Source organism: Sebastes umbrosus, chromosome 19, assembly GCF_015220745.1.
Source record: "Sebastes umbrosus isolate fSebUmb1 chromosome 19, fSebUmb1.pri, whole genome shotgun sequence".
NCBI classification, from domain to species: domain Eukaryota; kingdom Metazoa; phylum Chordata; class Actinopteri; order Perciformes; family Sebastidae; genus Sebastes; species Sebastes umbrosus.
In genome coordinates this window covers 2072100-2097782 of record NC_051287.1, presented here as the reverse complement: position 1 = coordinate 2097782, position 25683 = coordinate 2072100, and the positions used below count along the sequence as shown (strand labels likewise).

Sequence of the window (25683 nt, the reverse complement as noted above, 5' to 3'; positions counted from 1 at the left end):
TGACGTTATTTTCATGAAATTTTCAATAAACTTCACTATGACGTTTTTTTCATGAAATTTTCAATAAACTTCACTATGACGTTTTTTTTCATGAAATTTTCAATAAACTTTACTATGAAGTTTTTTTTCATGAAATTTTCAATAAACTTTACTATGACGTTATTTTCATGAAATTTTCAATAAACTTCACTATGACGTTTTTTTTCATGAAATTTTCAATAAACTTTACTATGACGTTATTTTCATGAAATTTTCAATAAACTTCACTATGACGTTATTTTCATGAAATTTTCAATAAACTTCACTATGACATTTTTTTTCATGAAATTTTCAATAAACTTTACTATGACGTTTTTTTCATGAAATTTTCAATAAACTTCACTATGACGTTATTTTCATGAAATTTTCAATAAACTTCACTATGACGTTTTTTTTCATGAAATTTTCAATAAACTTTACTATGACGTTTTTTCATGAAATTTTCAATAAACTTCACTATGACGTTATTTTCATGAAATTTTCAATAAACTTCACTATGACATTTTTTTTCATGAAATTTTCAATAAACTTTACTATGACGTTTTTTTCATGAAATTTTCAATAAACTTCACTATGACGTTTTTTTTCATGAAATTTTCAATAAACTTTACTATGACGTTTTTTTCATGAAATTTTCAATAAACTTCACTATGACGTTATTTTCATGAAATTTTCAATAAACTTCACTATGATGTTTTTTTTCATGAAATTTTCAATAAACTTCACTATGACGTTTTTTTTTCATGAAATTTTCAATAAACTTCACTATGACGTTTTTTTCATGAAATTTTCAATAAACTTTACTATGACGTTTTTTTCATGAAATTTTCAATAAACTTCACTATGACATTATTTTCATGAAATTTTCAATAAACTTCACTATGACGTTTTTTTCATGAAATTTTCAATAAACTTTACTATGACGTTTGTTTCATGAAATTTTCAATAAACTTTACTATGACGTTATTTTCATGAAATTTTCAATAAACTTTACTATGACGTTATTTTCATGAAATTTTCAATAAACTTTACTATGACGTTATTTTCATGAAATTTTCAATAAACTATACTATGACGTTTTTTTCATGAAATTTTCGACACACTATACTATGACGTTTTTTTCATTAACTTTTTGACACACGATACTATGACGTTTTTTCATATTTTCAATAAAATATACTATGACTTTTTTTCATGAAATTTTTGACATACTTTACTATGACGTTTTTTTTTTCATTAACTTTTTGACACACGATACTATGACTTTTTTTCATGAAATTTTCGACATACTATACTATGACTTTTTTTCATGAAATTTTCGACATACTATACTATGATGTTTTTTTAATGACATTTATATATATATATATATATATATATATATATACACACGGGTGAATTCACAAAAAGACTGCATGGCTTTGGCGGCCACAAAACCTGCACAAATAAGGCAAAAGACATCTATAATTAAATTCAATCAAATTAAAAATAAAGTTTTTATATAAACAAATAATCAATTTTTTTCTTCCCTCTGCCTCCGCAAATAAAGGACAGATTGCACTCAACTGCAAAATGATACATATCATTAGCGCAATATCTTTTGTGAATCGGACCATGAGACGGGGCAGATATATCGCAAATGCGCAATTCATGGTACTATCAGCGTCCGTAATCCATTCTTTGTGAATTCGTCCCTGAGCGTGTGCAGGTATGATATATATAAATCCTGACATATACTGCAAAAGGGCTGCTGATACATTCAGGATTACATTTGTAATCAAAATCAAGATGCTGATCCACAACGCCCCAGGTTTTAATCTTTGTCTCAACTAATTTCCTTTCATTTATCTACTGTTGACTTGATAACGGAAGCATAAAATGACCAAAGAAATCCGTTAAAAAATCAGCTAAACACCTGACACTGATATGACCTACTTTGGTTTTAACTTTACTTCATTTGTTGGCTAGTATAGTGTATTGTTCTCTATGTTTCATATCCTTTTTGTGTCAAATGTGGTTTCCAGATCCTGTGTGGTATAATTCATTTCTGTAAATTCCCCGGGTCGCTGTACATTATCCCTTACGTATAGGCGGTTGCATTCGTATAATGTAATATATGCACTCAGTGGCCACTTTATTAGGTTCACCTGTACAATCTAATGCAACTGTTTTGCCATAAAGTCGACTTTTTTGATGCATAATAATATTAAGCTTTTATTGACACTCTCATAGAGGTATTAATTAAATTATATGTTTCAGCACTGAGGTCATAGTTGCTGCTGGAGTAGTACTGGACTGCATTATATTCAGAGGTGTTTTTTTTTTTTAAAATGAATGCAGTCCGTCACATTGGTTTACCAGAACACAACTTCTGCTTTTAACGGTGAAGGGAAAGGTGAATTGTAGTAGTTTGTGGTAGTACTAGATTAGTTTTCGGCTCATGAAACCAGTGTTTCCTTGTCTCAAACTGCATGTGATTATCATGTGGGCATGTCTGTAAAGGGGAGACTTGTGGGTAACCATAGAACCCATTTACATTCACACATCCAGAGGTCAGAGGTCAAGGGACCCCTTTGAAAATGATGATGACAGTTTTTCCTCGCCAAAACTTTAACAGAAGTTTGGGGCATTATTTAACCTCCTTCATGACAAGCTAGTATGACATGGTTGGTACCGATGGATTCATCAGGTTTTATAGTTTCATATGATACCAGTATCTTCACTCTAGCTTAAAAACTGAGCCCGCTACAACCTAAAAATCACAAGATGCGTTAAAGAAAATTAGTGGCGTTAAAACAAATTTGTGTTATAACGTTAAATTTGACAGCCCTAAAATAAATGCATTTCGGGGGTTTAGGAGTTAAGAGGATCAGTAAAACAATCAGAAATTACTGCCTTTTATATTAAGATTCAATGTTATCAATAGGCTAAGATTATCAGAACAATACGAACATTCAGGCTCCCTCGTGTGGCTCAAAGGTGTACTGCAGATATAATTGTTAAATAAAAGACTATGGAAGAAAGTCAGCAAATTGATTTGCTCCACTGGCTAGCTCAAGACCGCTGCTCTGTACTGCTCTCATACGGCGGTTACAGCTGATAACGCCGTCAGTCGGGACAGTGTCATCACAGAAGCATAGCTAGGTTCCCCCTCAGTTAAACACTATTAGCGCTGTTAGCACTGTTGACGTTTGTTTGCACTATTAGCGCTGCCACCGGCCATGCAGAAGCAATAGAATCTCGCATTAGCACCTTTAACTTATTTGAATTATCTTTGTTTTTTATTATTGTGACATGTACACTACTACAAATGTACAGTATATATATGTATGTTTACACATGTATTTTTTTATCTGCCGTGTAATGATGTTTTTTAATTGATGTATATTGTGTCTTTCTTCAATCTTTATCCTGTTATGTTTTGTTTCTATTTAAAATCTTAATTGAAGCTTGCTAATGCTAGCTAATGCAACTTGTTATTTATTATTTATTTAGAAATTCAGTCAGTAAAGTTTGGGGAGTACAAGGAAAGTGTTTTTGGAGGCTGATCCAAGGTAAAGATAAAATTTTATTTATAAAGAGGGAAACTGTTGTGCAGCAGTTGCAGTACAAAGTGGGAAGGAGTGCAGATATACAGAGTGCAAATAAAACCAAATATAAATAATAAAGAATATCAATGAACCCTGATTAAACCCTGAAAGGTTTGTAAGCTTTAAAACAATCTTAACAGTGAAAGTAGTGTCACTCTTTCAGGTGCATTCAACAACAACTCTCAGTATAATGTGAACCACCAGCACCACTTCCTGCCACAGCAACATCCAAAGCAGCGGCCGGCTTTTAGTCACACAACCAGGTCAGTATAATACGTAGTATTTGTATTACTCATCTATAACTCATCTCCTGCTACAATAGAGACTTTGAAATGTGTAATTTAACTTTCTATAAAAGCTGCAACAAAATGAACACACTCCATTTGCAGTACTATGTATATATTTATATATATATGTAGTATTTCCATGTCTGTCTCTGGTGATTTCATCTCATGGAAATTATGCCGTAGTTTCCCCTTGCATAATTGTGGGTTGTTATGATGCATGTTGTGGCACATTTTTAATGCCATGGCATTTATTTTCCAGACAGATTACATCATGTTCCAACAAACTGACTAATATAGTCACTAGGCTGTCAATCGATTAAAATATTTAAAAATAAATTAACTACACATTTCTTATCTGTTTAAAATGTACCTTGAAGGGAGATTTGTCAAGTATTTAATCCTCTTATCAACATGGGAGCGGACAAATATGCTGCTTTTAGTTCTGAAGTGGAAAGTGAATTGTGGATATTCTGTATTTTTAGTTAAAAGGTTATTGAAATCAGTGTTTCCCAAACATTTTTCTGGGGACCGACCTTTTAAAAGTGACAAACCATCGTAACCCAATTCACAATGGGCCTCATCTATAAATCGAGAGAAGATGGAATTTGTGCATAAATGAAGAGATTTATGTTCTGAGATTTATGTCCTTCATTTTATGCATGTGTTACTGAAAATATATACACATGTATAAATACTTTTATACATGAGACCAAATAAATAAAACAACTAGGGCTGTCAATCGGTTAGATTTTTTAATCACGATTAATTGCATAATTTCAAATAAGAACACTAATTTGTGAATGTCGTTCCTGACAATGACTGATATATTTGACTTCAGGACATCTCGGACTACATACATGCTGAAAATCAAACATTTTTACTGGATTAATATAGATTTTTTCCAAAGTCCCTAGAAGTGTATGATTCAACTAGGGATGTCCCTAATTAACCGTTTAACCGACATTAAACATTTTAACAGATTAACGCTATCGGTTAAAACGGTTAAAAGAAATGTTGATAATTAACTCAAAAGCTGAGCGGCTCGTCACTTTAAGGAGAAAAGCTGGTCCACCTTAACAGCCCACCTTAAGAGGCAGAGCCGGAGTTGCAGGATACAGGAAGTCGACTCCGGTCTCTCCAGCTCGCTTGAGCGGAGCGGAGGAGTTGTAGTTTCGTAGCATTTATTCACCGACAAATAAACTGTACACACACTGCTACACCTATGTTCACAGCTAGAACGCCACCAACAACCTCACACTCACCGCCAACACACACACACGGTCTGTTGGAAACTCCCTAAAGTTACGCAGAATACGTGTGGCGGCGGCGAGCACGAAGCCCAAAACGTAGCACAAATACACACACTGTTTGTTGGACACTCCCTAAAGTTCCGCCGGGCAGACACACAGCTGATAACCTGCTAAACTAAACTAAATGTGCGGTGGAGACTTTTACTGGGAAAGTGGCTGCATGTCCGCGACACTACACGCAGCATCGTAGCTGCTAAGTTAACGCTCCCGGACGGTGAACTGGGGACTCCCATCAACGGATATCTGTTGTGCTCCTGCAGCTGGTACACCGCTGCATACGAGGCACAAATCTTGTCGGTTAAAGGTTAATAATCGGTTAACAAGGGTCGGTCAACTTCTTCCCCATGGTCTAGTGTTAAAAAAGTTAACAAATTGCAATAAATCGCAATATCGAATCGCAATACTTAAAATTCGGCACCCATGTATCGTGATGGTATAAAATCGGGAGATAGGTGCATCGTCCCAGCCCCAATATTTACTCTTCTGCTGTTTCTGTTTCCAGTCCTTCTAAAACCCATGCGTCCCGTGTTTATTGAAACTGAGTCTCTGAGATGATGTTTTAGTGAAAGATTTAATTTCATCTGCTCTTTTGACCGCTTCCTCTGCAATGACCCACGTGGCTTCATTTGCATGCAGATCTTCATCAGCAGGGGAAACTGGAGACATATCACAAACGCCTCTCTGTATCTGAGTGTATACCTTTCACACATATTTCCAACCACAACTTTCCCCGAAAAGGGCACGAGGCACAAACCAAACAACGCTTTTGTCTCGTTGACGAAAAAAACAATACAACATGTTGGGACATGTTTTAAGGCGAACTAGCTTCTGTCAGTGCTTAGAAACTAGAGGTGGGGGAAATTTCTTTCTGGGTCAAATGAGCCCAACATTTACCGGCAGACAGATTCAAAACCAAACCACATAACCCCCCACCTGCAGCAGCTGTGTTTTGTTCAAAATATTAATTTCTGCAAACAAGAGAACCAAAGGTGTCCACAGACACCGACTACATCAGTAGTGTTAAAAATGATGTACATATGTATTTCCATTGTGTTGAATTATGCAGTAATAAATAATGTGGAGTCTTCTGTAAATATCATTCAATGAAGAGCTACAACGACATGCTACACAACATATATATATAAAGATATGAGATACTAGGGGCGGGAATCACCACGATATAAGTCACGATACGATCTTATTGTGATTTTAAACATGTTAATTCTTTTTTTATTGTACTTTGTATTTCTTTTATCAAGTTTAAAGTGGTAGTTGGCATGTACACACGTGGACAAAATTGTTGGTACCCTTCCGTTAAAGAAAGAAAAACCCACAATGGTCACTGAAATAACTTGAAACTGACAAAAGTAATAATAAATAAAAATGTACTGAAAATGAACTAATGAAAATCAGACATTGTTTTCGAATTGTGGTTCAAAAGAATCATTTTAAAAACAAACTAATGAAACTGGCCTGGACAAAAATGATGGTACCCCTAGAAAAGATGTAAAATAATTTGACCATAGGGACATGTTAAACTAAGGTGTGTCCTGTAATTAGCATCACAGGTATCTTCAAACTTGTAATCAGTCAGTCTGCCTATTTAAAGGGTGAAAAGTAGTCACTGTGCTGTTTGGCATCATGGTGTGTACCACACTGAACATGGACCAAAGAAAGCTAAGGAGAGAGTTGTCTCAGGAGATCAGAAAGAACATTATAGACCTTCATGTTAAAGGTAAAGGCTATAAGACCATCTCCAAGCAGCCTGATGTTCCTGTGACTACAGCTGCACATATTATTCAGAAGTTTAAGGTCCATGGGACTGTAGCCAACCTCCCTGGACGTGGCCGCAAGAGGAAAATTGATGACAAATTGAAGAGACGGATAATACGAATGGTAACCAAAGAGCCCAGAACAACTTCCAAAGAGATTAGAGGTGAACTCCAAGGTCAAGGTACATCAGTGTCAGATCGCACCATCCGTCACTGTTTGAGCCAAAGTGGACTTAATGGAAGACAACCGAGGAGGACGCAAATCATAAAAAGGCGAGACTAAATATTAAGTTAAGGGTACCATAATTTTTGTCCAGGCCAGTTTCATTAGTTTGTTTTTTAAAATGATTCTGCTGAACCACAATTCAAAAGTAATGTCTGATTTTCATTAGTTAATTTTCAGTAAATTTTTATTTATTATTACTTTTGTCAGTTTCAAGTTATTTCAGTGACCATTGTGGGTTTTTCTTTCTTTAACGGAAGGGTACCAACAATTTTTTCCACGTGTGTATATGTATTTGTAGAGATTTGTAAATACAATGTTTTTTTGTACTTACCTCGTATCATTTGTGAAATATATTGCAATTTATTACCTTTGTTCAACTGCAAATTATGCAGTTTGTCAACATCTGTTTTATCTAATAAAACCCTCACAGGTACTGCATATAGCATAAAACAAAATGCTCCAATCATAACATGGCAAACTGCAGCCCAACAGGCAACAACAGCTGTCAGTGTGTCAGTGTGCTGACTTGACTATGACTTGCCACAAACTCGTGGGACTCGTGGGTACCCATAGAACCCATTTCCATTCACATATCTGGAGGTCAGAGGTCAAGGGACCCCTTTGAATATGACCATGCCAGTTTTTCCTCACCAAAATTTAGAGTAAGTTTGGAGCTTTATTTAGCATTCCTACCAACCAGCTAGTATGACATGGTTACTATCAATGGATTCTTTAGGTTTTCTAGTTTTATATGGTATCGTGACATCCCTAGCAGCAAAAGGAACTAAGAGGTGTAGTATTTCCTCTCATAGAGTACTGTTTCAGAAATCTGAACCACAATAACTGGTTTTACTTGTTGTATAATCTCCACTATCCAGAAATGAATGGTGTAAGGTGGCACGCGTGTTTTGTTGGTGTGGGCCTTATCCCTCGGAGACCCACAATAGACCTGTTTCAGTCTTTTTTAAGGGAGTCCAGGGGGTCTTTAGTGAAGATAGCAGATCAACAGTAGATGTCACATACAAGTGGTGTACATCATCTGAAAGCTGAGAACCTGATGATTAATTTGAGATGCAGCTCAGCACTGTATGTCAAGTTCTAGCGTTTAAGGGTTTAGAACATTACGACAGAAGTATGTAATGGTAATTCCCATGCTCTATTATGTCTCATAAGTTGTTGCAGCTAATTTTTGGGTTGATATTGTTGTGGGATTTGCTCAGTGTTTTGACTTACGCAGTTCCTCTGGCATCTCTGACCCTGGTTGCCCCAGCGACTGTATCTATGTTCCCCTGCTAGAGACACAGCTGTACAGATAACGGTGTTACCCGTAGACAGGAATCCAACTCAATAATATAAACACGAGGGAGTCTCTGAGAGACACTCTGACCTCCCGACCAAGGAGAGAGGAATTGATGGAAGATTCCATCACAGATACCGTTTGTTACACAGATTTGATGCTAAATTTTTGCACTTCTGTTGTGTAAACTGCTCAGAAAGCTCCTTATTGTCAGTCTAGCTAGGAAAGCCATCCATCCTCTGAATACTCTAGGTCTCTAGTCTGATCCATCCATCCTTTGAATGCTCTAGGTCTCTAGTTTGATCCATCCATCCTCTGAATGCTCTAGGTCTCTAGTCTGATCCATCCATCCTCTGAATGCTCTAGGTCTCTAGTTTGATCCATCCATCCTCTGAATGCTCTAGGTCTCTAATCTGATCCATCCATCCTCTGAATGCTCTAGGTCTCTAATCTGATCTATCCATCCTCTGAATGCTCTAGGTCTCTAGTTTGATCCATCCATCCTCTGAATGCTCTAGGTCTCTAGTCTGATCCATCCATCCTCTGAATGCTCTAGGTCTCTAGTCTGATCCATCCATCCTCTGAATGCTCTAGGTCTCTAGTTTGATCCATCCATCCTCTGAATGCTCTAGGTCTCTAGTTTGATCCATCCATCCTCTGAATGCTCAAGGTCTCTAGTTTGTGGCTGTAAAGTTTCATGAGGCTGTGATTATCCTAGAGGTCACCACAGGTCATTTTATACAGTGAGGTCAATGAAATGTCTCCTATGGGGACTAACACCATCACACATGAATACAGTTGGGCTCATTGGATCCACCAGAGTCTCAGCTTTACAGTGAGACCCAATTTATGTAATTCCAAGACTGTTTAGGGACCCCTGTATGCAGAAATATTCAAACAAACCATTTTAGAATAGGAGAAAACAACACTGCATTCAAAAAACTGTGGGCATGTCTGTAAAGGGGATTTTAGCCCAACTTTGGAGCGTTATTTAACCTCTGTCCCAACAAGTTAGCACGGCATGGTTGGTACCAATGGATTCCTTAGGTTTTTCTTTTTATATGATATCTGTAGCTTCACTCTAGCTGTAAAACCTGCCACAGCCTATAACAGACAGTAAAGTCGGTTGGGATCGCTGGTGGCAGAGGGTTAACGTGTGAAACCACAACCTAAACCAGGAAGCTGAGAGGTTACAAAGACGAGAGACGCTCAGACGGAGCATCAGTCAGCCTGCAGGTGGGACGAGGCTATCAACTAGAAGCTCCAGTGATATCAGTTACTTTTCATATTTAATCATTATTTAATTCATCAAGACGATGTGCGACTTCAATCTGTCCGATGCTTTAGACAGGTAAGTTGTTTGTGCCTAAACTTACATTATTTCCTTCAAGATTACAAATGAAAAATGTGTAATTGTAGTGTCAACGTGAGCAAAAGTGAAGCAGGAGTTTCACTAAAAAGGGAAGAGCTCAGTTTCGGTCTGGCAGCGTGTTTCACTTCTCACTAACCTCGGGCATGTTGCCGAACAAAACGAGATGGAAACAACTGTGGAAATTAGCAGTGGTGGAATGTCACTAAGTTAATTTAATTAAGCACTAATTTGAGGTACTTGTACTTTATGTGAGTATTCAGATTTTCTGCTACTTTAAGGATGAAGTTTTCCTTTAAGTGTTGAGAAAAGGCTGTTTTTCGTGGTTCTCACAAACTCATTACTGACACAGCTATACTCTTACTTTAAGTACTTTAAGTATATTTTACTGCACAACGAATACTTTTACTCGAAGATTATTTTACTGCACAGTGAGTACTTTTACTCTAAGCATATTTTACTGCACAATGAATACTTTTCCCTATTTTACTGCAAAATGAATATTTTTACTCTAACTATATTTAATGCACATGGAATACTTTTACTCTAAGTATATTTTACGGCACAATTAATATTTTTACTTCAAGTACTTTGAGTATATTTTACTGCAAAATGAATACTTTTACTGTAAGTATATTTACTGCACAATGACTGTTTTTACTTTAAGTAATCTAACTATATTTTGCTGATAATTACTTACTTTCTGTAGGTTTTGAATGCAGGACATGTACTTGTAGTGGAGTATTTTCACAGTGTGGTAAAGGATCTGAATACTTCTTCCACCACTGAGAATTGGGCTTGTTAAAACTGATTAATTACAGGTTACATTACATGGATAGAAGCCTTGCAACTGCTAATTAAGAACATTTATTTATTTGTAGGGTTATTTTCTATTCCTTTTTCATGCTGAAAGACTTATTTTCAAGAAATTTATGAGCACATTTCTGATAAACACCAGATTTAAAGTGGTGCTTTAAGTGGAGAAACTCTTACTTACAGATCTGTCGATTAAATAAACTAATCTATTAATATTTATCTGTTTTGTATTTCAGCTCATCCGACTTAGATCAGGTGAGCTGTGACAACATGACGGTAAGATGATATATTATTTATTTATTAGAGGCCCTGTAAGCAAGCCATAACTCACTTCTTCTCACGTGTACAGTATGTAGGGCTGCACAATTAATCGAATATTAATCAAGATTTTAGCTTCCTACAATTAAATGAACATGATCGCCTTCGATATTGACGTTTAAAAATGCTCCCCTCATAGAAAACTCTTTTTAGATATTAGATATTATAAAGAATATATGTATGTGAGATGAGAATATTTGTATGTATGAATACAATATATGTATTTAATCAAGGTTGAGTATTGTATTTACTAAAATATTGATTAAATATGTATCTGGCACATTGAAAAAACTGATGCGTGGAGCTACTTGATCCAAATACAGAAGGTGCGGGTTCATATTTAACTGACAGGCTTTGGATGCACACACAATACTTGTTATTAGGATCAATTAACTGCTGGTATATGCATGTGATTATACATCATGCAAGAGTCTAAATATAAATGTGAGCTTGATAATATACAGTATATAATATATAAGAAAAGTGCGTATGCAAGAGTTAAAATACACGACATGTCGAAGTTAAAATACATACATGTGAGAGGCCCAGAATGTATTACGTATCCAAATTTTAATTTTATTTATTTAAGTATCAACACAAACTGTATGACTCAGATGAGAGGAAGCACCTGCACGACGACGTGACGTGATGGTTTCTCTTCTGTTTGTGTGTGTGTGTGTGTTTGCAGGATGTTAAGGATGAGACTTTCTTCAGACTCAACGAGGGACTGAACCTGGTGGTTTCCCATGACTTCACCACCCTGCGGTCTTGCGCTTATCTGCTGCTGGCCGTGAACAAGATGAAAAAGGCCCTGACTCGCTGTGGCAGGGAGCTCAGAGATGAAGAGCTCTGCAGCGCCATCATGGAGAGCCTGGTGACCGGTGGGTAACAACGCCACCAGAAAACCTCATTCAAAATCCCATTGACATTTTTAACAATTCCAATAATTAGGGCTGTCAAAGTGAACGCCTCAATAACGCGTTAATGCAAATTTGTTTTAACGCCACAAATTTCTTTGCCGCATTAACGCAACTTGTGATTTTTAGGTTGTAGTGGCTCAGTTTTAAAGCTAGAGTGAAGATACTGGTATCATAAGAAGATAGAAAACCTAAAAATAAATAAACCTAAAATAAAATTAAAATCAAAAATTATAAAAGGTCAGAATTTTCAGATAAAAAGTAAAAAAATATGAAATTAAATCAAAATTGAGAAAAAAAAAAAAAATTAGATAAAAAGTATAAATTCTGAAATAAATGTCAAAATGATCAGATAAGTTACAATTTAGATATTGAAACATGATAAAAGTCAAAATAATGAAAGAATCAGAATTTTCAGATAAAAAGTAAAAAAAAAATTGAAATTAAGTCAAAATTATGGGATAAAAATCCAAATTGTCAAAATTATAAGATAAAAACACAAGCCATTTTAGTAGAGACATTAAATATGACAATAGAATAGAAATAATTTAGTTTTACTTTTGTACGGCTCTTTGAAAGCGGACGTTTTATTGGCGTCCGGTAGTCGCTTTCAGTCCAAAATGGCGGAAGCGTAGCTCTGCTGCTGGGCGCTGATCAATGGAACGAATAATTGACTTTCACTTCCTATCAATATACTGTATGTTTTTTTATGACTTCAGCTCCGTTTCTCCTTTTCTTAAAGCTGCCTCCATCTCTCCACAGAAACCATCGTCGCGGCGACCGAGAGCTCGTCCGCAGGAGTGAACAAAATATTCCTGCGTATAAACAGCGAGGATCGGTGCACTCTGTGTGACACCTCAAAGAAAGACGTCGTCACATCGGGAGACTTAAAACTGCAGGCCATCACTCTGAGTGGAGGAAACTGTGAACGCAAAGGTAATGAAAAGTACATTTACTTGTACTTTACTTGAGTATTTCCATTGTTATGCAACTTTATACCACTACTCTACTTGTACTTTTTACTGCACTACATTTATTTGACATACTTTAAGTACATTTTGCTGATAATACTTCTGTACTATTACTTAAATAAAGTTTGGAAAGCAGGACTTATACTTGTAATATAGTATTTTTCAGTGGTGGGATTTAACTAAGTACATGTACTCAAGTATTGCACTTAAGTACAATTTTGACATACTTGCACTCTACTTGAGTATTGTACTTAATTACATTTGTCTGATACTATGAAAGGAGCCATTCTGCATAATGAGTGCTTTTACTTTTCATACTTTAAGTACATTTTGCTGATAATACTTCTGTACTTTTACTTGAGTGAAATTTAGATTTCAGGACTTTTACTTGTAATAGATTATTTCTACTTTTACTTAAGTAAAGGACTTGAGTACTTCTTCCACAGTTGAGACCAAAACAAATATCCTCCAATACAAAACTGTGATGTCTTTAAATAAACATTAAAATTCTCTGTTTTTTTCCACATTAGTGACATTTAAACTGGCGAGGTACATGACTTCCTCCTTCTCATCTGGTCAATCTGTCCTCCTGTCCATCACCAACACCGACCTGCACATTTCCTGCTCTATGGAAGATGGCAAAGCTGTGTTGAAGCTGGAGGTGAGCAATACAAACACACAATCCTCACTTTAGAAAAATGTCCTCACTCTGACGGTCTAAGATGCAACTTGGTCCTCACAAAGGTAGCTGTACAAACCACATACACACGTTTACTTAGGTGACTTTTGGAGACATTACATAGACTTACATTCATGTCCTGGAGACTTACCCTAACCTTTACTATAACCACTACTTGCCTATAACCTTAACCCTAAACATTAATTTTGACTTTTTAATCATAATTCTGACTTTTTTTTAATCTTATAATTTATACTTTTTATTCATAATGTTTAAATTTGTACCTTTTATCATAATTTTGAGTATTTAATCTCATAATTTAGAATTTTTATCTCATAATTCTGACCTTTATCTCATAATGTTGACCTTTATCTCATAATAATGACTCCTCTCATAAATCATACTTTTTATCTCATAATTTTTACCTTTGTTTCATAACTTGGACTTTTTAATCACTTAATTTTACTTTTATCTCTTTATTTCTTTTACTCTCTTTATTTTGATTTTATCTCTTAATTTATACTTTTTATCTCATGAATTTAACTTTTTAATCACTTAATTTGTACTTTTTATCTAATAATTTTGACTTTTTGTCTCATACTTTGGACTTTTTTATCTCATAAATTTGACTTCTTACCTCATAAACTTCACTTTTTAATCACTTAATTTTGAATTTTTATCTCATAATTTGAATTTTGACTTTATTTCATAATTTATACTTTTTCTCATAAAATTGATTTATCACATAAATTTACTTTAAATCTCATAATTTCGATTTTTTTTTTGTCTCTTAACCCTCCTGTTACCTTCACATTAACATCTTTTATTCTTGGGGTCAATTTGACCCCAGCAATTTAAACCTCCAGAAAATGATTATAATTAAAATTGTTACCCAAGTTTATGTGTCAGGTACTTTATGTTTGTTTGTTGACTACCTAAATAGCCCTTTAAATAAAATCAATATCTCCCCTGAAGCGTGGGGAAATCTCAAAGTTCTCGCGAGAATGATGTTTCCCCTCCCCCATGTCGTTTGAACTATCAGTGGTTCTCTCACTACTACAGTTATGGTTATGTTAGGTTAGGGCCCTAAAGCTTTTTGAAGATTATAAAGTTGCATGTTATAGTGACCTCAATATCATCCAAAACAAATGTGTGTAAAATGTTGATATTTCTTATATGTTTTATACGGCTAAAACTGCCTGGGGTCAAATTGACCCCAAAGAACACCGATGCGTACAGCATGTGTACAGGACATTGAAAACATATCATCATTTTAATTTTTATGTTTACCCAATTGTCCCCATTAAATTAGGAAAAGTCATTAAATATGAAGCAAAAAAAATCATGTCAATCATTTATTTAGAGACGTTAAACATTGAATGGGGTCAAATTGACCCCAAAGATAATAGGAGGGTTAAATTTGACTTTTTATCACTTAATTTTGATTTATTAAATCATAAAATTTGACTTTTAATCTCTTAATTCTGATTTTATCTTGTAATTTATACTTTCTCATAAATTTGACTTTTTATCTCATAATTCTGAGTTTTATCTCGTCTCAAACTTGACTTAGTAAATTAAAGATTTGACCTAACACAAGCTTGTTTTAATCATGTCTAACATTTCATCGATGTTTTTTTCTGTATACAGTTAGAACTGTGCTTCCATAAATCAAATAATCAATATGAGATGTTTTCTCTTTATGTGTCTTGTGGCAGGAATGCAATGTGCAGAATTTAAAAAAGATCAGCGACGCTGGAAACATGGACCGGTTCCTCTTCTACAAGTCAACCCAGGGAGTCTCTCTGAACACTTTTGAGTCCGTCAAGTATCCCGGATGGTTCATCAGCACTTCCGGTGAGGACGAACGCCAGGCTGTTGAGATGTGTACAGTGGATGCCGATAACCGTCTCATGTGCTTCAATATAAACTAAAACGTTTTGCTAGTTGTACGGTTTGAATGTATCCAGAATTATGCTGAGGATTTGAACCTTTATTCTGCCTCTCCACTAGATGGAGCCATCGTCTGTGATAACAAACTGTAATGAGGTAGATATAGATAGCTAATAATTCACTAAAAACAGTTTTTACTTTATATTATTTTTACTCACTGACAAAATGATTTGTACAATCCAAATTGATCTACTTTGGTAGAGAAAGCTGTAACAGGATATTCCTCAAAGCTACTGATTAATTTCCTTTATTATTGTTCATTAAGTTCAATGTATTTCTTATTTCTTCTTTTTTGAATGCGTTAAATTAATTTGAATATTCTGTGTATTTGTTTTCTGATGTTGTATTATAGGAGTGTTTATAAACTCTGGTTTTAAACCCAGTGTTTCCCTGAAGGATATGAATGACACGCCTTTTTGCAAATCATACATTAAACATGAAAGAGTAATTCGGTGTCCCAGTTTTTCCCCCTTTTTCTCCTTCCAGTCGTCAAATCATGTTCAAAATAACATTAAAATCTCTAAAGCATTCAGATAGTTGAAATGCCTTAAACATCTGTGTAAACCCCATACATCTGGTATGGGGTTCAATTTCTGTCTTAAGTATGTCAACTGCCTTTAATGTCCATTATGAGATAAACATTCAATAAGAATTATGAGATAGAAAGTCAAAATTATGATATAACACTCAAAATTATGAGATAAAAGTAAAAATTATGATATAACACTCAAAATAATGAGATAAAAGTCAAAATTATGATATAACACTCAAAATTATGAGATAGAAACTCCAAATTATCATATGAAATACAATTTAGAAAATAAAGATAAAAGTCAAAATTATGAAATAAAGTCAGAATTTTCAGATAAAAAGTAAAAAATACGAGATGAAGTAAAAATTATGGGATAAAAAATCAAAAGTAAAATTTATGAGATAAAAAGTAAAGATTATGAGATAAAGAGTCAAAATTATGAGATTAAAAAGAATAAAAATAAATAATAAAATAAATAAAAATAATGAGAAGTTACAATTTGGAAAATTAAAAAATATATAAAGTCAGAATTTTCAGATAAAAAGTAAATATTTGTTTTAAATATACAGAACTCACCTTTTTAGAACTGCTTTTAATGTATGATTAATATTGTGTGTTTTATATTTTTATGATGTCCTTGTTTTATGATTATTTTATCTGTGTAAAGTGTCTTTGAGTTTACAGAAAAGTGCTATATAAATAAAATGTATTATTAATAAATATGAGATTAAGTCAGAATTACGAGATAAAAATCTAAATAATGAAATAAAACTCAAAATTATGAGATACAAAATCAAAGTTATCAGATAAGTTACAATTTGGAAAATTAAAAAATAATGAGATAAAATGTCAAACTTATAAGATAAAGTCAAAAATAAGAGATAAAAAGTCAATTTTAAGATAAAAAGTAAAAATTATAAGATAAAAAGTAAAAAAGAAATATGAGATAAAAAGTCAAAAATTATGAGATAAATAGTCAAAATTATGAGATAAAAAGTCAAAAATTGAGATGAATAGTCAAAATTACAAGATAAAAAGTCAAAATCATGAGATAAAAAGTCAAAATTACGAGATAAAAAGTCAAAATTACGAGATAAAGGGTCAAAATTATCAGATAAAAAGTCAAAATTACGAGATAAAAAGTCAAAATTATGAGACAAAAAGTCAAAATTACAAGATAAATCAAAATTATGAGACAAAAAGTCAAAATTATGAGATAAAAAGTCAAAATTATGAGACAAAAGGTCAAAATTATGAGATTAAAAAGTCAAAATTATTGATTAGGGTAAAAAATATATATATATACCAAACGTATTTAAAGATATGAAGCGAGCCACACGACATATATTGAGAAAGGCATTCAGATCTGTTTTGTTGACCTCTTTTTAATCGCCCAAGCATTATATTTCCTCTATCTTTTTTACCTGGTCAGTCCTTTACAGCTGCACATAACTGGCTCCACTTCCTCCTGCAACCAGTTTTAATATAATTTAGGACAACGATGTCCTCTGCTGGTGACACAGAACATTCACCAGAGAAACATGCACAACGGCCTGTAATCTGAATTTCACAGCACTCCCCAAATTAAATGTCAATCTGCTCTAACACTTCACAAAAAGCGACTTAAAGAAAGTCCCCCAATCAGAGGCGGCAGAGAGGCGGTCGACCTCTCCTCATTGGCACAGCCCGCTCGGGTTTGCATGGCGACACCTTGGGCTGATTCTTGACTCGACTACACCACCAATGAGCGATGCTGAGCAATGCTGAGCTACACCGCGGGTGCGTAAAGCAGATTATGGAGCGATATGCATTTAACTTTAAAGAGGCGAAAACGGGAGCTGAGGAGGTCACGAGCTGAAGGGGAAACATGAACGGCTTTCATTCTCCCGTCCTTGAGGATGCACGCCGTCTTTATCAACCTGTTTTTAAAAGGTTGAATTAATCCGTTTTATAATTTATAGACAGCACGACAATCTTCACAACAACCTTCCTTCAGATCTGCCTAAGACGGATAGAAATCATGTGTCAGTATGCACGCTGAATCACGAGAAAAACTTGAATCACATCCCTGAAACTGCACACACACACACTCCCATGTGCAGGAGTGCATGACCAGTAGTGAAACCTATTGTGTGTGTGTGTGTGTGGGCCTGTGATAGTGTGTGTGCCTCCCTCTGCCATGCACATTCCCGGCACATGGCAACAGAAGCTAAATATAGCCCCAGCAGCAGCCCGGCCTCACAGCGGGATCATGCTTCCTCCTGCTAACGGAGGATCCCTCCCCGCCGCTGTCCCTGTTTCTCTGCTTCCTACAAACATGGGCTCCTCTCGTGCACCTCTCTCTCTCTCTTCCTCCTCCTTCTCTTTCTCTTTCTCGTCTTCCTCCCCCCCTCAATCATCATCATCATCATCCTCCTCACTCTCTGCAGATACTCTCCGTCTGTCTCCATGCACCTTTTCCCCCCTCTGGATTTCAGCTCTTCTGCAACCTGAATGTCACTTTAACCCAAATAAACACACACACACACACGAGGGCAGTGGTGGACGGACTACAAGTACTGTACTTAAGTACAGTTGTGATGTCCTTGTGTATTTCCATCACATGCCTCTTTATACTTCTACTCCACTACACATCAGAGGGAAATAATGCTACTTAATAGGCTAAACAACTGTAGTGTAATGTAGGGACGTTAATAATTAACCGTTTAACCGACATTAAGCATTTTATCCGATAAACGCTATCGGTTAAAGCGGTTAAAAGAAATATTAATAATTACTTAAAAAGCTGAACGGCTCGAGAAAAGCTGGTCCACCTTAACAGCCCACCTTAAGAGGCGGAGCCGGAGTTGCAGGATACAGGAAAGTGTCTCTGGTTTCCGGCTCGCTTGAGCGGAGCGGAGAGGAGTCGTAGCATTTATTCACCGACAAGTAAACTGTACACACACTGCTACACCTACGTTCACAGCTAGAACGCCACCAACAACCTCACACTCACCGCCAACACACACACACGGTCTGTTGTACACTTGTCAAAGTTTCGCCGCGCTGACAGAGCATATGTGTGCGGCGGCGGATGCTAGAGCTGCTAACGTAGCACAAATACACACACTGTTTGTTGGACACTCGCTAAAGTTCCGCCGGGCAGACACACAGCTGACAACCTGCTAAACTAAACTAAATGTGTGGTGGAGACTTTTACTGGGAAAGTGGCTGCATGTCCGCGACACTACACGCAGCATCGGAGCTGCTAAGTTAACGCTCCCGGACGGTGAACTAGAGACAGTAAACGCAGCATCGTAGCTGCTAAGTTAACGCTCCCGGACGGTGAACTAGAGACAGTAAATGCAGCATCGTAGCTGCTAAGTTAACGCTCCCGAACAGTGAACTGGAGACAGTAAACGCAGCATCGTAGCTGCTAAGTTAACGCTCCCGGATGGTGAACTGGAGACAGTAAACGCAGCATCGTAGCTGCTAAGTTAACGCTCCCGGACGGTGAACTAGAGACAGTAAATGCAGCATCGTAGCTGCTAAGTTAACGCTCCCGGACGGTGAACTGGAGACAGTAAACGCAGCATCGTAGCTGCTAAGTTAACGCTCCCGGACGGTGAACTGGAGACAGTAAACGCAGCATCGTAGCTGCTAAGTTAACGCTTCCGGACGGTGAACTGGAGACAGTAAACGCAGCATCGTAGCTGCTAAGTTAACGCTCCCGAACAGTGAACTGGAGACAGTGAACGCAGCATCGTAGCTGCTAAGTTAACGCTCCCGGACGGTGAACTGGAGACAGTAAACGCAGCATCGTAGCTGCTAAGTTAACGCTCCCGGACGGTGAACTGGAGACAGTAAACGCAGCATCGTAGCTGCTAAGTTAACGCTCCCGGATGGTGAACTGGAGACAGTAAACGCAGCATCGTAGCTGCTAAGTTAACGCTCCCGAACAGTGAACTGGAGACTCCCGTCAACGAATATCTTTTGTGTTCCTGCAGCTGGTACACCGCTGCATGCGAGGCACAAATCTTGTCGGTTAACGGTTAATAATTGGTTAACGAGGGTCGGTTATCGGTTTCAAAATTAGCATCCCTAGTGTTATATGTACAATATGTGTAATGTGTGGCTGTGTTATGCTTCAGTACATGTTGCTTTGTTTATATGTTTCTATTATTACTATTATGGAGGCAGGTATATCATAAGACGATTATGTCATGTGTGCATCCAGGACAAATTTACCGACGGGGACAATAAAGTGTATCGTATCATATCGTACAAGTAATAATAATAATCGAATGATACAATATGTAATATTTAGGTCTGTTGAAGTCATTGTTTTGTGTTGTTCATTGATTTACAATAATAAATATATACATACATTTTGCATAAAGCAGCATATTTGTCCACTCCCATGTTGATAAGAGGATTAAATACTTGACAAATCTCCCTTTAAGGGACATTTTGAACGGATAAAAAATGTGTGATTAATTTGCGATTAACTATTTTAATCTATTGACAGCTGTAGTAATAATCTAATGATATATTTTTTCTGCTTTAAGTACTTTTAGTCTTGATACTTTAAGTGCATTTTACTTCAAGATTTTCAAGGCCGGATTTTTTCTTATTTTTACATTATAGTACTGCTACCTTTACCTAAGTAAAAGATCTGAGTACTTCTTCCACTACTGCTTGAGGACACACACACATACTCATATTTATAGATGTCAGCGATCTGACTGATGGTGGCGTGATAGTAATGGACTGCTGGGAGCATGTGGTATAATCCTGGCTTGATTTGGCTCGCTGCCTAGTGAGGTATTACATTGCTCACAGGCTGCATTAGAGCCACTGTTCACATGTGCATGCTTGCACACATCACTGCTGCGCTGCTGCCCGGGAGGTGAGAGTGGGATGAAAGTGGTGATGGGAGGTCACCGGGGACACGCAGCTCTCCAGCTGAGAGGTGAACACATTTACAGTAGAGGAATATTCATGAAGATTGGCAAGGGGATAATGGATCTGCTGAGGATTTCTGCTGGCTTTGATGGAGAAAATGCTCGTGGTGATTAACGGTATCTTGTATGTTTGGGGCATACTGTAAGTGGAGCAACTATTATTCCCTCCCTCACTGGACTACAATGTTCTTAGGACACCTCCTGAGACTCGTTATTGACCAACTGATACAAGGGGAGACATTTACAGCGATGGAGAGTACCTTTACTCAAGTACTGTTTGGTATACTTGAGGTACTTTTCTTGAGCATTTCCATTTGACTTCATACTTTTACTCCACTACGTTTATCTGCAACCCAGTCGCCAATCAAACTTTAGTGTAAACAAACATGGCGGACGACGGGCAGGAAGAATTAGCGATGTTAGTTTGTTCTGAAAATTGACGAAGGATGGATGGATGAAGTCATGGAGACACGTTAAATAAACAAGTTGCTCCACCATCTCTGAGCTCCATCTTACTACTTTGTATGTGTACTTTTTCTCAAACTGAGTTGCCTATGGATGCAAAATGAATTTCAGTGCAAACTGACAATAAAGTTGTATCGTATCGTATCGTATCGTATCGTATCGTACTACTTTATGCTTCACGTTTAGCATTAGCTCATGCATTAGGCGTGGCCGCCATGACGGCGGTGGTTGTCCTTCCTTCTTCAATCAGCTTGGTTCTCTATTAGCTGTCGTTCTTTCCCACGTGACGGCGTCATCGGCTGTCCTCGGGGTTACACTACCTACACACAACGGGATATCCCAACGGAAATACCGAACATGTTTAATATTTACGATTTGAAATCGGTGCGACCAGGATGGACTTCTGACTTCTCAACATACCTCACACCACAAGGATATCTGGAAAGATCATCTTTAAAACCATCAAACAATCAGAGCTTTGCTGACGATTGTCAGGAGGAATCAATAATCAGGAATCAGCAATGAAGCCTAGTGCACACAGGCTACATCCATCTGGAGTCTGAGTTTTCTCTTTGGAAACCATGGAAATACCATAATAAAACGGCTAGTTATATTTATACATTTTAGACAGAATATCTTGAACCTCAAACAAAAGACTAAAACAACTCCGTCCAAACAGAGTGAGTCACTGCGCTGTTACATAGTTCACCTCGTACTCTCAGAGACAGCGTCTGTCAATATTGTGCTGCAAGTCTTTTTATATCTATACAATATATTTTCATGTGATTTTTTAGTTAGAGTAGCAGCAGCCACTGTGGAGGACTTGTTCTCTTTGCTGTTTGCTCTCATTAAGGGACCGAGAGGAGCCCGGCCTCTCACCTCAGAGCTCCGGGGAATGAAGTCATCTTGTAAAATGTGACATTACATGCAGCGTTTCTGCTTGAATATGCACAGAGGAGCTCATTAATGGAAGTGCTAGCTGAGTGCCTCTCTCAGGGCATGCTCTGCTGCACTGTGACTTCCAAGAACATGACGTGAATTGTTCCTATTTTTAATCAATTTGTGTCTTGTCTTGGTCAAACACATGAGACATTTTTTCTAGGAGAGTTAACAGACTGAAGATACTGGTATCATATGACACTAGAAAACCCTAAAGAATCCATTGGTACCAACCATGTCATACTAGCTTATCGTGAAGGAGGTTAAATAACGCTCCAGTAAAAAAAAATTCCCAAAAATGTTTTAAAATGTCCAAAAAAAAGTCCGAAAGATGTCTGAAAAATATCAAATAAAAGTCTGAAAAATACAGGAAGGTAAATAACTCTCTAAACTGACAACAAATTCTGGCGAGGAAAAACCGTCATGGTCATTTTCCCTTGACCTCTGACCTCAAGATGTGTGAATGTAAATGGGTTCTATGGGTACCCACGAGTCTTCCCTTTACAGACATGCCCACTTTATGATAATCACATGCAGTTTGGGTCAAGTCATAGTCAAGTCAGCACACTGACAGCTGTTGTTGCCTGTTGGGCTGCAGTTTGCCATGTTATGATTGGAGCATATTGTTTTATGCAAAATGCAGTACCTGTGAGGGTTTCTGGATCAATATCTGTCATTGTTTTGTGTTGATAATTGATTTACAATAATAAATATAAACATACATTTTGCATAAAGCAGCATATTTGTCCACTCCCATGTTGATAAGAGGATTAAATACTTGACAAATCTCCCTTTAAAGTAACATTTTGATAAAAAAATTTGGAATTAATTTGCGATTAAATATTTGAATAGAGTGAGTACCTTTTACTCCACTAAATTTGTAAGTATCAGCTTTAGTTAATTTGCAGGTGTATATATATATACATATATGCATATATGTATATATATATATGTATATATATATACACACACACATATATATATAAATATAAATATATATAAATATAAATATATATATATATATATATATATATATATATAAATATATATGAACATAACCAGCAGTATATAAAGAAATCAAAAAGAGCTCCACCTTTACCAGCTGCCACATTAAAGTAAATTAATATAATATATAATAAAGAATTTTTAAGTATATTTTATTGCTAATACTTTTGTACTTTTGATAAGTAACTTTTTGAATGCAGGACTTTTACTTGTAACAGAGTATTTCTGCATTGTGGTATTATTACCTTTACATAAGTAAAAGATCTGAGTACTACTTCCACCACTGAAACAGATCATATATGTTAAATATTTATCTATAAAGTAATTATAGCTGTAAAAATAAATGCAGTAGAGTAAAAAGTATTTCTCTCTTGTGGTGGAGTAGAAGTATGAAGGGGCAAGTAAAGTACCTCATAATTGTACTTAAGTGCAGTACTTTAGTAGATGTACTCACGTTGCAGCTTGTAGGAGACAATAAAAACAATTAGGGACTAAATAACTCAACAAAGTGATTTAAGAATGAACCAATAGACACGAGGCTTACTACCTACCGCGAACACAACATCTCTTATGACTATAGTATATTATGAAGTACCTGCCTGCACACAGAGTAGGATCTACTGTGTGTGCCACATGTGAGCAGCACAATCACGACGTTGTACGAGCGGCGGCGTCCGCAGGCAGCGAGGTCCTAACGGCACAGCTGACTCCTTGACCAGGAATGTCAAGTCTGTGGAGGCCTCCCACATTAAAATAGCCAGCATGTCCTGTCAGCACTCCCTCACAGCGTCCACAGGAGCGACTAACAGCTGCCAAATGTACTGAGTACTACCGAGTGGAGGGGGGGGGGGGAAGTGAGGAGAAAGGGAGAAGAAGAAGCAACAACAGGAGATCAGCACGAGGGGAGGAGGAAGATCACATTACCCTCCTCTTCTTCTTCTTCCTCCTCCTGACACCAGGAAACAAGCTGAGCTGTATGCTTCCTCACAGCATCCTCATCAGAGCACTGAGCTGGTTTCAGACGGCAGAACGACCACGACTAACCGGCACGTCGTGTTGACTTGACACCAGATTCAAGAACAAGATCTTCATTAACTTCAGAGGCAGCTGCCGTGTCACGCCAACTGTAACGCATGTGCTCCTCAAACTCTACGAGACCGGGGGTCAGCAACCTTTACTATCAAAAAATAAATAAATAAATAATCTGTCTGGAGCCGCAAAACATTTGAGCATTGTGATGAAGGTAACACAGTTTATAGTCTAAGTATATAGACATTATGGAGGTAAATATACTTTTAACTAGGGATGCAGCGATACTGATAGCAGTATCGGGTCCGATACTCTGCTCATGTACTCGTACTCGCAAAACGGCTCCGATACCATTTTACGGCAGCGTGACGTTAACCTCTCGTCACCATCTTTTGGGTCCTATCGCACGCGCTCACACTCCACCTCCCCGACGGTGTTGGGCGAGACGGGCGGGTGGTGTGCCCGACCCCGCCGGGCCGGGATCCCACCTCAACCGGCGCGCGCCGACCCTCACTTTCATTGTGCCACGGGGTTTTGCTTGCACCCTCTGACTCGCGGGTGCGTTAGACTCCTTGGTCCGTGTTTCAAGACGGGTCGGGTGGGTTGCAGACATCGCCGCAGACGCGGTTGGGGCGCACTGAGGACAGTCCGCCCCGGTGACACTTTTGCATAAGTATGCACAGTATTACATACAGTATGTGGTTTGTTTGACTTAATTAGAAATGATCAGAACATCAAGTTCATTGAATCCGTATTGTTATTATAAAAGCATTTTCATTCTTAGTCTTAAATCAAAGTATAATTTACAACAATAAACTGTTTAGGCTACTGAATGTATGACCCTGTTATGAAAACTAAAATATTTATAATTTTTTTTTAAATGCATATTGACAGAAACTAAAATAGCAACAATTTTTATAATCAATTTGTCATTTTTTAAGCAAAAATTAAATTTCTGGCTCCATCATCTGTAATATGAATATTTGCTTGTTTTCTTTGATTGTAAACTGAATATATTTTGGTTTTAAACAGTTGCTCAGATAAAACAAGACATTTGAAGACGTCATCTTGTGTTATAAGAACTTGCGACGGGCACTTTCACTGCTTTCTGACATTTTATAGATCAAACGATTTATCGATAATGAAGATAATCGTTAGTTGCAGCCTTAAACCAAATCCAATATGTTGTCTTTAATTCCTCACGTTGACCTCTTTTAAGTGAAAGC

General features: G+C 36.7%; 1 protein-coding gene and 2 long non-coding RNA genes across 6 annotated transcripts in view; 1 reads left to right on the top strand and 2 right to left on the bottom strand.

Annotated features, from left to right (window-relative positions):
* LOC119477732 overlaps nt 1-25683 on the bottom strand; it is a 48389-nt gene that overhangs the window by 13212 nt on the left and 9494 nt on the right. The gene's annotated exons all lie outside the window — the stretch shown is intronic.
* On the top strand, nt 9670-16001 carry il1b (interleukin 1, beta). The gene is made up of 6 exons (XM_037751835.1): nt 9670-9872; nt 10943-10982; nt 11713-11905; nt 12704-12877; nt 13443-13573; nt 15310-16001. The coding sequence occupies exons 1-6, from the start codon at nt 9838-9840 to the stop codon at nt 15523-15525; spliced, it is 789 nt and encodes a 262-aa protein (XP_037607763.1). The 5' UTR covers nt 9670-9837; the 3' UTR covers nt 15526-16001.
* Nucleotides 13831-14065, bottom strand: LOC119477734. The gene is made up of 2 exons (XR_005204304.1): nt 14017-14065; nt 13831-13957 (listed from the first exon to the last, which is right to left on the bottom strand). It is a non-coding gene; the product is annotated as an uncharacterized LOC119477734 (long non-coding RNA).